The following is a 15,421-nucleotide window of genomic DNA, read 5'->3' as shown; positions in this document are numbered from 1 at the left end:
GCTGTAGCATTTAGTACTCCATAGCGCCAAAGGACATCCTGGATGACCTCACCAGAATTCCTTCTGAGTCTCCTGTTTCAGCAGTCCTATCCCTGTTTCCTCGCTGCCCTGCCCCAACTGGGTTTGCAGTTGCAAATCCTATGTCTGCCCTGCACAAGAAAAAGAAGAAAAGGGTTTCAGCAGTAAATATTAGCTACAACCTAGTATCTGGATTTATTTTCCTGTGATAGAGGTTAGGAGAAAATGCCAGAGAGAAGACCAGGTCCAAGGAGTAAGAAGTAAGGGCTGCAGTGAGAGCAGCGTACATGGAAACTTCAGACTTCAACACCTGAACCACTGGATGCAGAAAAAGTCATGTCCTAAACTGGATCATGCAGATTCTTTACTACAGAATCAGATTCGACAGACCTACACCAAACATTTCCCTGCCCTAAAATAAATGTCACATCAAAATTCCACTAACCCACCTCCCTTCAATTGCATCATGGCAAGCTGAACTCCTGGGCACGATGATCCAGAAATATAAGGGGAAGGCTCCTTTTGGCTGTGTAAAGCAGGCACTTAATCTGTTGTTCTTTGTTACTGCCAAGACTTGCAGGTCTCCTGAAAACAAAGAAGAAAATTAGGGTTTGTGTCCTTGCTCTCTGAGAGGACAAAGTCCATGGTTGAAAGAGCACCTGCGTCATATTTCCACTATGATATTAGGAGGTGGCAAAGTAGTTAATCTAGCCAGGAATAGAACTGTGACACACTTTCAGCAGGGCAAGAAAGTTGACCATAATGATATTTTATTTCTCTAGTGGCCAACAGAAAGTGACTGGTTTTCTCCTGCAAACACTACATGCATAGGAAATCTTGTTTACAAATGCAACCTCACAGGAACTCTTCCTTGGACCAACTACTTTGTAAGAGTAACAGTAGTTTACATTACAGGAGTGAAAAGCACTTCCTCTTCGACAAGTTTTAAAACTACAGGTAAGCACTTAACACAGCATAACAAGATTTTTAAGACTTTGCAGGATGTGAACATTAGACATTATATTTTCAAAAATTTAGCAGGGAATTTGCTTATACTAAGACCCAATAGTTCTGTTTGTTTGAAAAATGAATAGCACAATACCATACCTTCAGAAGTAATAGGGGGAAAGAAATGAGCTTAATTTCCAAGTGGAGCAGAGGAAAGAGTGAGGGGAACTAAAATGAAATGCCTATAACACAAGTGAACTCATTACTGGTGAAAGGCTGCATGTGAGTACAAATTTTGGAATTTATCCATCACAAAGAGAAAGCCAAGGATTTATTCTCTATGAGTATTATTAATATAGATACTCCTTTCTTTTGCATGTCTAAATATCCATACGTGCATCAGATTTTTCTCTGTGCCTGTTGGCCCTTTGTCATGCTATAACACATTTTAAGGGTTCTGTTTCTTTCTCTGTTTGGCTTAAGCTGGTGTTCCCAGTAAGCCAGGAGTTCCTAAAAGAGCCGAAGACTCCAAAAACTCTTTACAGTGGGAAAAGGCTGATGACAACGGAAGCAAACTGTCCTACTACATCTTAGAGAGCAGGTAAGCAATGCTTGAGGCACTCTTCCTGCAGGTAGCAGCGCAGAACAAATCTGGGTGTGCAGAACTTTTCAGGTTGGCTCTGATGGAAAGAATGAAATATATATGATATATTCATTGGGATCTCTTTCTTTGATAAACCAAGTACCTATAATTTCCAGAAATTCTGGAAAACACAGAAGAAAACACTAACAACACTTTCAGAGCAATCTTGAAATACAATTATATATTTGGATCTATGTCAGTGAACTAGATGATTTGGAGAGAATTTCAAATCACAAATCTCAACTTACCTGTAGTATGTATTTTTGGCTAAAATATATACATAAATATATTAGTGTTCAGAGGACTCAAAGAAGGTGTTGTAATATTGCCAGAAATAGTGTTCCTACCCACATGGGATGACTGTATAATTTTTAATGTGCTCTGTCATCAAATACCGATTGTCTGAGCTATCGATGTCACACTAGAGTGCCAGCTCACTCTTATTCCTGCACTGGCACTGATAGGGCTGATTGGGCAGGTTAGAGTATATTGCTGTGGGCAGTGACTTTGAACTTCTAATTTTTTGACCATGACTCTGGAGAGATTCCTTTAAAGCAGTCAGTGCAAAGTTTAATTAATGCATTATTTTAAAATTAGGAGAGTCCATCATATTTTCCTGGTGCTGTAAGCTTCCTACAGTTCTGTGAGCATGCAGGAGTGCTGACCTGCATGCTCTGAGAAAACAATGATTTTGATATGCCAGGAGACAATCTGTACCTGACTTGCTGCAGATGGGTAAGGAAAGGTCAATCCCTTGGTCTGTGCCAGGGCTGTGCATTAGCTGCTGTGCTCTCCAGACTCCAGCTTCTTATTCATCTCTGGAATCATAATGCATCACTGAGGTGGTCTTTTAATGCAGTCAGCTTTTCTCTTGCAGTTTGAATGTACACAGGCTGGTGGTTTTGACTGAATTTCGCACCAGGTAGAAAAATGCTAGGTCAGTTGCACAGCATTCTAGAAAATGTTTGCCTAGACCTATTAAGCAACCTCTGTTTTTCATACAGCTCTAGTGGCAGCATGTACACACCAAGGGCATGAGTTTTCCCATGTCTCTCTGGTTTAGAAGTGTTTGGCCTTTTTTCTTCTTTAAAGAGTGTTGGGAGAATGAGTGACTTGCTCATGAAGGTCATTTCACATGATGTATTACGGTGTTGTGTGACATGAATTGATATTTCAGATATGGCCTTTCAAGTTTAAGTACGTGGTCTTCTTTTGGTTGGTGAATAATCAGCTCTGAATTTATTGTGAGCAATCAATCTCAGTCCAATGGGGAAAGGAAGAAATACACCCAGCAGCCAGCAGATACTATGGGAAAGTGGCTAGCTAAAGAATGGTATCTTCACTGCCAATGACTTGCTTCCTATTTAGCTTGTGAAACCTGATGCACAGAGATACTGAATTACTCTTGGTCTGGAAGGGCAAAAAGCTCTAGCACAGTACAATTTTTTTTTTGTTTGTTTTTTTTTCTTTGCCAGAAAGGTAAATAAGAACATGTTGAAATCTTGGCTGTGATGCATATACTGAAACAGGTGAATCAGGCATATATTGAACAGCTTTTCATGTTTAAATGGTCTAGTATTTAATTTCCAATGCCAAGATAAAGATGTTTGGTTCCTAGCACAGCTGAAATGGCTTGGCACAATTTTCTTCTCTGTAGCCAGAATCCCATGACCAGATTGAGCTTTTATGCCTGCAGAGAAATGCTGTGAAAACCATGAAACTGAGGCAAAGAATGGGCTGGGGGTGAAGCAGTAAACTGCCCTTGTGGCATTAATGTCTTTCTTGTGTCGTGATGTGCATACTGCAGGAAACATTCTGGCAACAGTAGTGATGTGAAGTCCACGTGGGAGGTAGTTTACAATGGCTCCTGTGGCAGTATTTGCACATGGAAGGCCAAGAACTTGGAAGGAACTTTCCAGTTCAGAGCAGCAGCTGCAAATGTGCTGGGACTTGGTGAATACAGTGACATTAGCATGGATATAATTTTGAGTGAAGGTATGTCTTGTACTTCTGTATTCTATTAATCCTTTTTTTGTTATTCTAAATAGTCATACCAATTTAGAAACAGAGACTGGCTATTTTAATAACAATATTCCTGCAAAGGTGAAGTAATGCCGCTAATAGGTAACAAATAGTGATGTTTATATGGTGATCCCTGCTGCTAGTGCTCATCCAGGCTCTTTTGTTCATAACAGTGGGCCTGAAAAGTGCTTCTCCTCATTTATAACATTTTGTCTGTGTGGCTCTGCCCCTCTGCTTTATGATGTGATTCTTGAAAAAAGGCAAGCTCACACACTGGGTGAAGATGTCAGAATTACTTCTTGCCTTCAGCCAGAATGTTAGACTTACACTTTGTGAGTGCTTTTGGAAATCCCATTTTGAGTAGTCAAACAGTTCAGCATTTTCTATTTCTGCATGCACATTAGGTCACAGGAATGGCCCAAGTCTGGGGGAGAAGGATTAGTCTGACCAAATACACATCCACATAGAGCCTACAAGACAACTTTGTGCAGTAGAAGACTTTTACATAGCAGGGAGCTGAAGGGTTCTCTCAGGTGTTCTCCACTCCATGGGATTGACATCGCATGCATACACAGTAATTAAACAAATTTCCTTTTCTCTTTAACAGAAAAAATGATGCCCATGGGCACCATCATTGCCATTGCTTCTGTGGCTGGAGTTGTTGTGCTGTGTTTGGGTGTGGTCACACTCTTCAGTTTTGGTACGTGATTGAGTTTTTTGTTTACCCTTGGTTTGCCAAGCCTCAGCGAGAGGCAGTTCAGATGGTGGGAAATGATTGGCCTCCAGATTTAGGGAAATGCTCCCTCCCTGGGATGGGAGCTGGGAGAAATTTGTATATTCTCATTCTTTGAGACCCTAGAGATGGCTTATTATATTTTTGGTATGAAGGACAGGATAGAAATTCACTCCATCCTCAGGCATTTCTTGCTGTCGATTACCTGCAGGGAGAGCACAGGAGTGCTTAAAGAACTCTAATACTTGCTTGTATCCTTATAAAAACTTGACCTTACTTTCAGAGTGAAACACTTAATGGTCTCCTTTTCTATTCCAGTATGGAAACAAAGACTGAAATCCAGAAAACCGGCCTTGCCTGGACAGATAGTGTTTATCAAGGAAGACAAAGAACTAGCTCAACTCAGGGGGATGGCTGAGACAGTGGGACTAGCCAATGCCTGTTATGCCATACGGTATGTCCTCAGAGCAAATGTATTTTCAGGACAAAAACATCAAAGAGGTGTTCCCTGGACCAGTTTACATCAGGGTGCTCGTCCCTGAAACCCCAAGGTAGAGTTAAGAGCTGCATGTTTGCTGCAGGGCAGGTATGCTCCAAAGGATGCCCTACCATGCTGCCATTCTGGCTCACAGCCCAGCCTGGAACTCCCCAGCCCATCCTTCATGTCCCTCTGGCAAGAAATACAAATGCACAGGGAAGGAAGAAGACCTGGTGTTTTCCAGTAACTCCCAAAACATCCAGGCCTCACCTGAGCTCCCCCTAAATATACCTGATGAGACAAATAGTACCAGCTTTGTTTGAATTTTGATAGAATTTCAGACATCCTTAGGCATGAACAAGTGACTAGTATTGCTGTTTTGTAGCACTCTTCCTTCTCAAGCAGAGATTGAATCACTGCCATTTTTCCCTCGGGACAAACTCAATTTACACAAATTGTTGGGAAGTGGAGCATTTGGAGAGGTGTATGAAGGGACTGCAGTAGATATCCTGGCAGATGGAAGTGGAGAATCCAAAGTAGCAGTCAAGGTAATCACAACAATCTGTTCTCTTGCAACAGAATGGGATGGGCAGAGAGATCTGTGTCAGAGGTTTTATCTGAAAAATAGGTTTTGGGCTGATCTGGGTATTTCCTTGTAGTGTTTCTTACAAATCTCTTAAAGTTCAGCCCTGTAATGATTTCTGGAAAATAATGTTTCTTTAAGGCCACATCTATGTCTGATTGTTTTACTTAAGCACGATGTGGTAACAGTGATGATGACCAAATGTTTCTACACTTCTGCTTTCTCTTGAGCAGACTTTGAAGAAGGGTGCGACAGACCATGAGAAGAGCGAATTCTTGAAGGAGGCACACTTAATGAGGTAAGGGACAGCTTTGTCCCTGGGCACACTTCAAAGCTGGTGTCATCTGAGGGCGGTGGCTTTCTAGGGGAATGAAAGTACCACTTTCCTCTAAACAGAAAATTGTGGCATTTTTTGGGTGTTCTCATGTTTCTGTCAAACAAGTAAATCATTACTGATGAATATCATGTAACTAAAGCTATAAATCCGATAAGCAACATTTAAGTTCATGCAAGTTCAATATGCTCATATCATGGATTTATTTGGGATTGTACTGGTGTATTTCAGTATCTTTGCTCCCCTAAACCAAGTTAGTTTTTAAAGGCAATGGTCAGAATTCAACTTATCCCATTTTACTGAAGGAAACAAATCAGAATAAACTGATACATTGAAGCTGTAATTTACAATGGAAAATATTTTTTAAAAATGTGCCACTAGGGGCTGCCACATACCCCTTCTATTGAGGTAGTGTTAAATTATGCATCTGTCACCACTGCAAGAATTTCACATAACAAGGTTTGTGTTTCAGCTGAAAATCTTGTTTTCCAAATTGTCCCCAGAAACCAGAAGTTCAACTGAAGTTTTCAACTGGTACTATAAGACTGAGAGTGTAGTTTAGTTTTCAGATGCACTTTTGTACTCCTTTGCCTTTTGTTTCATCTGTGCAGAAGTAAAAGCAAATTTTAAAAATGAAGGATTTATTTTTGTGCAGAAAATATGGTGTTATGAAACTGGAAAGTGATTTTTACAGCATTCCAATTTTTTTTGTGGTTACATGCTTAAAAAATATAGCTTGCATTTTTTGCCTTTTATGACACACTGTAACTGAATGAGGTAAAAGGCTTGTTAAAACCAAATTTGACTAAGTCATTAAAGTGCAAATTAATGATAAAGAGTAAGAGTTGTGTGTAAACTCCTCATAATCAATCTTCACTCTACCTAGCAGTAATAAACACAGTTAAGGTGGTTTTTTTTCTGTGTAGTACGGAAATTATATTAACCCATATATATATTAAAGTTTCTGAGTCTCTCTCAATTCTTGTTGCAGATAATAACCCAAATCCAGAAATCCTGGAAGAGTATATAGTTGAAAATTTTTTGCATTTAAATGTAAACATTGACATGGGCCCATATGTACACCAATACAATGAATCAGAAATGAAGAGAATAGAAAAGTTTAAGTATTATGTAATCCCCATAGTCATTAAAAACACCACCAGCAGCAGCAGCAACAAAACCAACAACAATAATAATGTTTATTTTATATTATTTGAATATTTCATTTTTAATATTAAAAAAAATTATTTCATTCCTTCATGGAGGGTTTAATGATTTCACTTGATATTCATCTGTGAGGTCTCATAAACGAAACCAAGGGTGGAAAAGAAAAACAAGTGCATCTGAGTGCTTACAAACAAATAAGGTATATGAGATACAAGTTGCAAGATATGTAACAGCAACTTTTATTTTGCTTGCCTTTTTGGATGTTCATTAAAATTTGGCTTGTAATGTTGTTCGTGTTGGCTCAGTTAAGCCAGGACTATGTGTTCCTTTTTATTGCTCTGCAGCAAAGGGAAAATTGAGTGGCTTCTATTTCAAAAAGTCATTTGATGTTGGTTATTGGTGAGTAATTTGTGTGCAAACACATGTAGGAAATTCTTGTGTCTGTCCCATCCTTCGGGAAGTAAGGCATGACAGCTCAGTGGAGAAAGGTCTCCACTGAAGGAAAATGCCAGGTGTTCCTTCCCCTCTTTTTGTTCCTGAAAGTGCCAAAGTTTGTCTGATTGAGAGGTATGTGCTAGGGGCCAGGGGGAACTGTCAAATTCTAAATCGCACTTTTTTGCAAGAGTCTTTGCCCACACCTGAGATTAGGTGAATTGAAAGAGATTAGAAGGAAAATGTCCCTCTCTTGTTTGTTTACACTGCTGCATTTGACAGCGTTTTGGACACCATCAATTCTCTCAATAGAGTCAAATTTCTCTGACTGCTTGTGCAAGTGCTTTCACGCAGCATGAGAGGGGAGAACCATTTTATAACACAAGTGAAGTGATTTGAAAAACACAGGCACTGTCAGAGGCAATAAATATTCTTCTCTTAATTCTTTGAAGAATACTTGCAGTACTGAGAGTACTGATTGCTCTGTGGTAATTCCTGTCTTAGACACACACACAAATGATTGCTGGTATACTTAGAAGTATTACTCATATGTATTTTTTTCCTCTTGCAAATGTACTGTGAAAAACTCCCCTGCTGAACTGTGAAAATAATATATTGCACCTTGTGCTTATACTTTTGTGTATTTTTCTGAATCAGCAGTTCTACTGTGAATATAGTAGTAAAAATATTCTATTAAAATAATGTAGATGCCTTTAATGTACCGGTGATAAATCATATTCCTAGAAGAAATTGCCATTTGGCTACTTTTCTTTGCTTCCTGGAAATATGATGAAGTGTGCTTTTTAATATGTGTGCATGCATTAGAGTGCCTGTCAAAGAGAGCGTAAGCCTGTGTTTTGGAAGGATGTCTCTGAACTCTCCTCATGACTGAGCAAATCCAGGCACCGAGAGCTACTGAATCATGTTCATAGAAGCAGGATTGTAAAGGCCAAACTGCTCATTCACTGTTTGCAACTATAAGCACTCTGCTAGCTATCAACCAGCTGAATTTCTCATACGTCATCTTACACATGTTTCCTTCTGTTTAGCAAATTTGATCATCCTCACATTCTGAAGTTACTCGGTGTGTGTCTGTTAAATGAACCTCAGTATCTTATACTGGAGCTGATGGAAGGAGGGGATCTACTTAGCTATTTACGAGGAGCCAGAAAGAAAAAGGTGAAGACCATAAGAATCATATTTTTAACCTGTAGCTGCCCACAGCTTCTCAGTTTTTCCCTTTCTAAAAGTCCTTGCTGATGCTCAGCTGTTTCTATACAAAGCAAGGTCTGACCTGGCTTTTCCTTAACACCCTGGGACCTGAGTGTTCAGTGCTGACCTTGCAATCAGTGATGTTGTGAAGAGATTGAATGTCATTAGATCACTGACCAAAATTGTGGTTTCAGTCATGAGATGTCTGCTGATTTCTCACTATGAAAATCATAAACTGTCCTTTTGAAAGTGGTAATAAATAATGGTGGTCATGTATGTGGTTTATTAGGAATCATAGACTTTTTTTTTTTTTTGTCTTTGAATAACAACAGTGTCCTTAATGTGAGAGGCATAGTCCAAACATATAAGAATATGCTGTCCCTGTGCCTATGTCCTCAAATTCTTTAGAAGGAAAGAAAAGAATAAACGACCTAACGACTTCAAGTTAATTTTTCTCCAGTTAGTGTGTGGATTTGCAATATGCATGGTATTATGTGAGGACAAAATGAAATTTTATAGCATTATAGCAATTGCATAGGTCATTTACATAATCAGATCAAATCTGCAGTCAGTGTTGAATTCTAATGAAACGCATATACACGTGTTCTACTAGAAAAATTCATTACACTGATTAATACAGCTATACATTTCAAATGGGGAAATACATTGCAAATGGGGAAATACATTTCAAATGGGGAAATACATTTCAGTGAGGAAATCTTCCATGGGGAGTTTGTCATTCTGAGTTGGTAAAGCTGGAAGAAATAGCTAACTTCTGCCTTTTTTCTTGTAGCTCCAGAGCCCTTTACTGAGAGTCACTGACCTCTTGGATATATGTTTGGATGTTTGCAAAGGCTGCGTCTATTTAGAGAAAATGCATTTTATACACAGGTACAGAACGTACTTCCTTAGTCTTCCCAGGTTTACCCACAGTATTGAGACTCATTACCTTACCCAGGAAAAAAGGTCTAGAAAAATGTCACTACATGACAGGAGAGAGCACTGGAGTAAAATCTAAGGCTCTGCTTTTCTGCTAAATGTTACTCACAGTTCTTTCCCAAAGTAGTGGGCTACTCTAAGGTCTGAACCAAGGACTTACTGCACCCTAGGCAAGAATCATATCGTGTGCAACAGAGAGAAGGACAAGTGGAAGATCCATGCACTGTATTTGCCTAATGGGTATCTTTAGAGGATGCAGAGCAGACTTTTCTCAGAGAGGTACAGGGAAAACATGAGAAGCAACAGGCACAAATTACAGCGAAGGAAATTAGATAATATTGTTCACAACACTCCAGAGCAATCACTGAAACAGGTTGTCCAGAAGGGCTGTGTCATCTCCAGATGAAGACATGCCAAATGTAACTGGGTGAGGCCCTAAATCACTTGAACCAGCCTTGGAGCTGGCACTGCTCTGAAGAGAATGTTGAGCCAGATGACTTACAGACCTGAGTTTTTCTGCAATGCTAAATCCATCCTCTTTTCTTTGCCTCACAAATCAGGGACTTGGCTGCTCGCAACTGTCTTGTGTCTGAGAAGGAATACAGGCGTTCATCCCGGATAGTAAAGATTGGTGATTTTGGACTCGCCAGAGACATCTATAAAAATGATTATTACAGAAAAAGAGGAGAAGGTCTACTCCCTGTCAGATGGATGGCTCCTGAAAGCCTTATTGATGGTGTCTTTACGAGTCGCTCTGATGTCTGGTGAGTTACAGCAGCCACAAAGCTGTGGTGATAACCATACTGAATTCTGCAGCAAGAAAATATTGGTTTAGAGGAGGAATTGCAGGGTTGTATATTGTCATCTCTAATAATTTTTTGGCTCTGGCAGAGTTCCTCCTAAGTGGAATTTTAAGGCTCTAATGAAATATTTGACACCATGACAGTACGTTTCATGGATATATTTCTTTATGTTTTAAGATCATTGGATTTTGGCTGGAAGGAACTAGTGTCACTCAAATAATTTTACAGTTGCACCAGGCCCACAATGTGGTTTTTGGTTGATTGGGCAATGAATTTACTGCCTGCATGCTGTTCCATTTTGTTTTCCATTAGGTTTATTGACATTTCCTTCCAACAGCCCTTACAACTTTGCCCTTACAGTTTCACCCTCTTGTAGTAACTTCTTTATTTTGCAGACCAGACTTTGCAGCATAGTCAGGAGAAGGTCACAGTACTTTTTTTGTGGAGATTAGCTAAAAGTGTGCTTTTCGTGGCTTTGAGTTTATTGTGAAGAAGCAGAGACCCACTGACAGGAGACATGGAAAAAAACCCACAGACTAAACCAGATCCATGAAACCTGATATTCACACAAGTTTAGATTTCGGTGGCCACGTGTACTCAGCCTGTGGGTCTTGTTCAAGTCCCCAGAGTCTTTACCTATCTATTTGACTGCTACTCTTGCACTTATTTAAGAAAGTAGTTTAGTACTCTGTGCCAAACCAAAGGAGATGCTGATTGCTCCATGAGTAGTGCTTAGAAGAACTTGTCTTTCTCCATTTTTAACCACACCTCTAGAGATTTCAGAACACTTGTTTATATGAGAACATGCTCAACCTGAGTGTTTCCCGGGGAAGATATGGGCAGTCAGTGTCTTCTGAGCTGCATCTCAGTGAGTCTGGGAAAGAAGCTCAGTTCTACACATTTATTTTAGCTATTCAAAGGTTGGCTTAGGGACAAAACCAAATTATGTCTTCTTACTCCTATTTTTTCTGAGTCTTATTCTTAGGTTAGACACAATCTGACTGTTAATAGGGTGATTTCGTGATTGCCATGGTTATGAATTTTTCTCTCTTTTTTTTTTTTTAATGGTTTTTCTCAGGGCTTTTGGAGTACTAGTGTGGGAAACATTAACTTTGGGTCAACAGCCATATCCAGGTTTGTCCAACACAGAAGTTTTACACCATGTACGATCAGGAGGAAGGCTGGAATCTCCAAACAATTGTCCTGATGACCTGTAAGTTACTTTTGTTTAAATGTTGTTGATAATATTTGTAAGAAGCAAGAGGCTTTTTGCCAGTTGGTTATCATTTTGAAGGTTGGTCATGTCCATGAAGAGCCCAACATCCTCCACTTTCATTTCCAATAAAACTGGCCAACCTGCTACTAATTCATCCAGCAGACCAGGCTGTGAATAAGAATTTAACGCATGGATCTGGTAGTAGTGTGAGAAAAGGCTGAGAGTACCTAAAGGTATTAGTTAGAAGTTAAGATGGCTCCAAGAAAAACTTTACCTCTATACATCATGTGTCTGTGACTGTGGATAAAACTCTCTTTCTTGATGGTAGGTGCAGGAATAGGCTAATATTAGAACAAAAGTGAAAAATAAACTCTGCTTTTTGTAGAGAGAACTCAAAAAAGCCAATAAGAAAAGCTGAAACAGTACAGGAAAAGGGAAGTCTGCACCTCTGGTTAGTCTTTATCTGGACTGGATAAGTAAATCCTTAATTTCTTTTTGTGTCTTGAGCACAAAACTCGGATTTAATTGCAAAATTCTTGCAATTAAGAGAATAAAATAAATACATCCTGTGGATCAAACCCACACTGTCCAGAGGTATATGAAAGATATACCTTCATATACCTCTGTTCTGAGGAAGCAGAACATGAGCTTAACAATCACTCAGTATTGTCTAATTTTGTGTCTCAATTTCTTTATCACCCACTCAGCAAAAGCAGTCACAGCAATGCACTTGACAGATGGTCCTACAAATAGGAGAGGCTACTGGAAGAGAGCAATTCTTACTCTCAGGGCTGAGGAAAAGACTTGAGAATAATTCTGTATTTGGCAAGCCAATACCTCCATGATAGATCTTATACCAGTAACCATGTTCTGAGCTTAAAAGAAGGTGATTATTTATGTAGATATAGCTGAAATACCAAGTTAGAAATAAAATGCACAGAAAAACCCCAAACTAAGCTTTAACACTTGGAGGAACTGAAGAACAGAAGAGATTAGAATTTTGCTTTATTAGCAGAGGGAGAACTGGAAGTCACGGAACAAATGAAAGCCCAAAGAAATTTTAATTACAATATTTTCTGCTGAGAAAGGTTTCCTCAAAAAATTTCTGACATCTGTCCTGTGAATAAAAAAGCACAGGAGGCAGCTATATCCGTGGACTAGTTTGACATTCAGACTTAAGCAAAGGCTCAAAAATTGCGCTAAAACAAGGGACTAGATCTTCAGAAAAATCAAGAAAACTTTGCTAGAAATAATGTTTAAGGTCCCAGATCTTGAATTTAGCAGAGGAGATAGGTCCTACATACTGGTCTGCCTGTTGTAACTTGTAAGATCAGTGCCTAATAGTAGTTTCTGAAAGCCAAAGAGCTGATGAGCTTAGACTCTTGTACCATCTTTTATCTCATTTGGTGAACACTCAACACCTGCATGCAGCTTCTGTCAGTAGCATAAACAGCTTTTTGCTGCTTTGCTAGGTCATTAATGGCATGCCGGGATTCTTGACATTCCTGCTTCCCTCCTTGTGGTTTTGAACCTGCATCAGGACATCAGCAGTCAGTAATTGTCTCCTCAGCACTTTGGCTTGCTCATTGTCATTTGACAAAACAAACCATCACTGATAGGAAGAGAGTTCAAAGGCCAAAGTACTTCAGCTGAGAAGTGTTTAGGAAACTGTGATAGGTTTACACTGCAAGTGCAAGTAGGGCTGGCACAGAAATCTTAGGGTGTAAAAGCATGAAGGAAGTGGGTTGTTTGTTTGGTTTTTTATTTGGAAGGTGGGAAAAATTCTTCCCCTTGCCTCCATAAATTGCTACTCCAGGAACTACTTTTCCCCAGAGAACTGTGGCTAGGTAAACCTTGGTAAAGAATTGAAAAAGGGTCTTGGAGATGTATAAATGAGACACATATATTGAAACATGAATTAGATCTATGAATGTAAATACATTTGCAGTCAGAAATCCACATCTGGCACAGCCACGTGGGTATGAGGCTTGCATGCAAGAGAATGCCGAGGTTTGGACTGAACTGAGCTAATTTAACAAATCCTCAAAGGCCGTGGATTACAGTCTACAGAACTTGCATAAGCACCAAGACGCTTGCTGACTTGAAATCGCAGTTTCAGGAATGTTGAGTGTTTTTCAAACTTACACAAGCAACTTTGATAAGAAATTTTAATTTGGTAACTAACAGCTTTTTATTATTTGTTTCTGGCAATGATCCCCTGGAAGGATTAAGAGAGTGAGAGAGAAGAAGGCCTTGAACAGAATGCATTAGGTGAAATCAAGGGCTTTTTATAATGACAAATTTTCTCATTTTCTAAGATAATCACACATAAATTTTATTTCCCATTTCAGGAGAGAAAAGTATTGGATATGCTTGTAGCTTCTGTGCACTATAGTGAATTTCAGGAATGTTCACATTCTGCCTCCAATATCCAGCACTGAATATTAGTTCTTTACTTTTCCAGGCTCTCAAATTCTAACCAGCCCCACATAAGCAGCTCTATTGGACATTTGATTGTTGCCCCCAGATAAAACACTGGTGTGAAGTGTGAGTTTGTAGGTGTACATCTAGTGTAAATGTTAGCTCTTGAACCCAGCATAAACCTTTAGCCAATGTTGTGTTTGGAACTGTAATGTTCCATGTCTTCCTGACAGGCTTTCCCCATGAATAGGGGAATCCTCTGGGTCTCTTTCTCATGCTGAAGTGATGCACTATTTGCTAGCCCATGTTTGGCTCCCCAAAAATATAAGAATATGTTCAATCTGTCACTTACATGTATCTTGGCAAGTTAAGCTCTCTTTCTCCCTCTTGACTGGTCTCATACTCATGCATTTCTGAGCTAATGAAAGTTTGTGCCATATGACTTAAAACTTTGGATGTCACAGCATGCCTCAAAAGCTAAATGTCATGCCACAAATAGCTGTACACGTAAAATTTGCAGATATATTCTGAGAGAGCATGAAAGTTTTTGCCATTAGAAACCTAAAGCCTATCTGAATTAACCACTTAGTGAAAAATACCAGTACTGATACTTTAAGCTAATCACTAAATAATTTGATTTAGGAAATAAAAACATAGAATATAATTAAAATGAGAATATTACAGTACTGAATTACAGTTTTGGCAGAAGTTAATATCCTTACTCCATAGCAAAACTGAATGGCTTTATAAAGCAGATTGTCCAGTAAAAATAGTTATTTAGAAAGGCAGAGATTGGTCATAGGAAACAAAACAAAAAAATTCATATTCCACACTCGCGATGTTCTTGTTACATAAATGAAAAGAGGGTAAATTTAGATTGTGTATAAGAAAGAATTATTTTACAATGAGGGTGGTGAATCACTGAAAATATTGCCCAGAGAAGCTGTGGATACCCCATCCCCGGAGCTGTTCAAGGCCAGGTTGGGTGGGGCTTTGAGGCTTTGATGTAGTGGAAGATGTCCCTGCACATGGCTGGTGGGTTGGTCTAGATGATCCTTGAAGGTCCCTTCTGACCCAAAACATTCTACGAGTCTATGATTTCTGTATCATTTTCTGTTTCTTTCCTGGTCAGTGGCTGGCTGTTTCTTCCACAAGGCTCTGCTCATGAGAGCCCAAGTGCAAATCTGATGAAACACAGCACCTGAACTCATGGTTTTTTTGCCTGGATATCCTACCAACAAGCACTACCAGAAAGAAGATTATTTGGCTTCCAGAATCCAAGGCTGGAATTCAGTGTGACAGACACTTTGCAGGCAGCAGAAGGAAAACCAGTTATTTAACCTTATTTTGAGACCTATTCAGTTCTTTTCCTTCTATATTTCCAGCATCATCAATAACAAGTACACCTGAAAGTAAGCAGATGAAGTGATTCAGAGTGTTAGGAAGCCAATACCACTTTTTAAATTCTTAAA

At 39.3% G+C, this 15,421-nt stretch overlaps 2 protein-coding genes across 2 annotated transcripts in view; one reads left to right on the top strand and one right to left on the bottom strand.

Moving 5' to 3' along the window:
• The window catches only part of ROS1 (ROS proto-oncogene 1, receptor tyrosine kinase), a 73,426-nt gene that overhangs the window by 41,355 nt on the left and 16,650 nt on the right, over nt 1-15,421 (top strand). The window contains exons 32-42 of the mRNA XM_041423804.1: nt 801-975; nt 1,450-1,567; nt 3,417-3,604; nt 4,239-4,331; nt 4,683-4,818; nt 5,228-5,390; nt 5,659-5,723; nt 8,408-8,537; nt 9,364-9,461; nt 10,070-10,273; nt 11,391-11,525. Of these exons, the coding sequence (XP_041279738.1) occupies nt 801-975; nt 1,450-1,567; nt 3,417-3,604; nt 4,239-4,331; nt 4,683-4,818; nt 5,228-5,390; nt 5,659-5,723; nt 8,408-8,537; nt 9,364-9,461; nt 10,070-10,273; nt 11,391-11,525 (1,505 nt within the window). The remainder of the gene's footprint in view (nt 1-800; nt 976-1,449; nt 1,568-3,416; nt 3,605-4,238; nt 4,332-4,682; nt 4,819-5,227; nt 5,391-5,658; nt 5,724-8,407; nt 8,538-9,363; nt 9,462-10,069; nt 10,274-11,390; nt 11,526-15,421) is intronic.
• VGLL2 (vestigial like family member 2) overlaps nt 12,517-15,421 on the bottom strand; it is a 63,465-nt gene continuing 60,560 nt past the window's right edge. Inside the window, exon 12 of the mRNA XM_041423808.1 lies at nt 12,517-15,355. The gene's annotated coding sequence lies outside the window, so the exon portion shown is untranslated. The remainder of the gene's footprint in view (nt 15,356-15,421) is intronic.

The sequence above is a fragment of the Onychostruthus taczanowskii genome, unplaced genomic scaffold (genome assembly GCF_017590055.1).
Source record: "Onychostruthus taczanowskii isolate IOZ18803 unplaced genomic scaffold, ASM1759005v1 scaffold8, whole genome shotgun sequence".
NCBI classification, from domain to species: domain Eukaryota; kingdom Metazoa; phylum Chordata; class Aves; order Passeriformes; family Passeridae; genus Onychostruthus; species Onychostruthus taczanowskii.
Note: the sequence above shows the minus strand (reverse complement) of the source record. Positions and strands in the feature narration are given on the sequence as shown.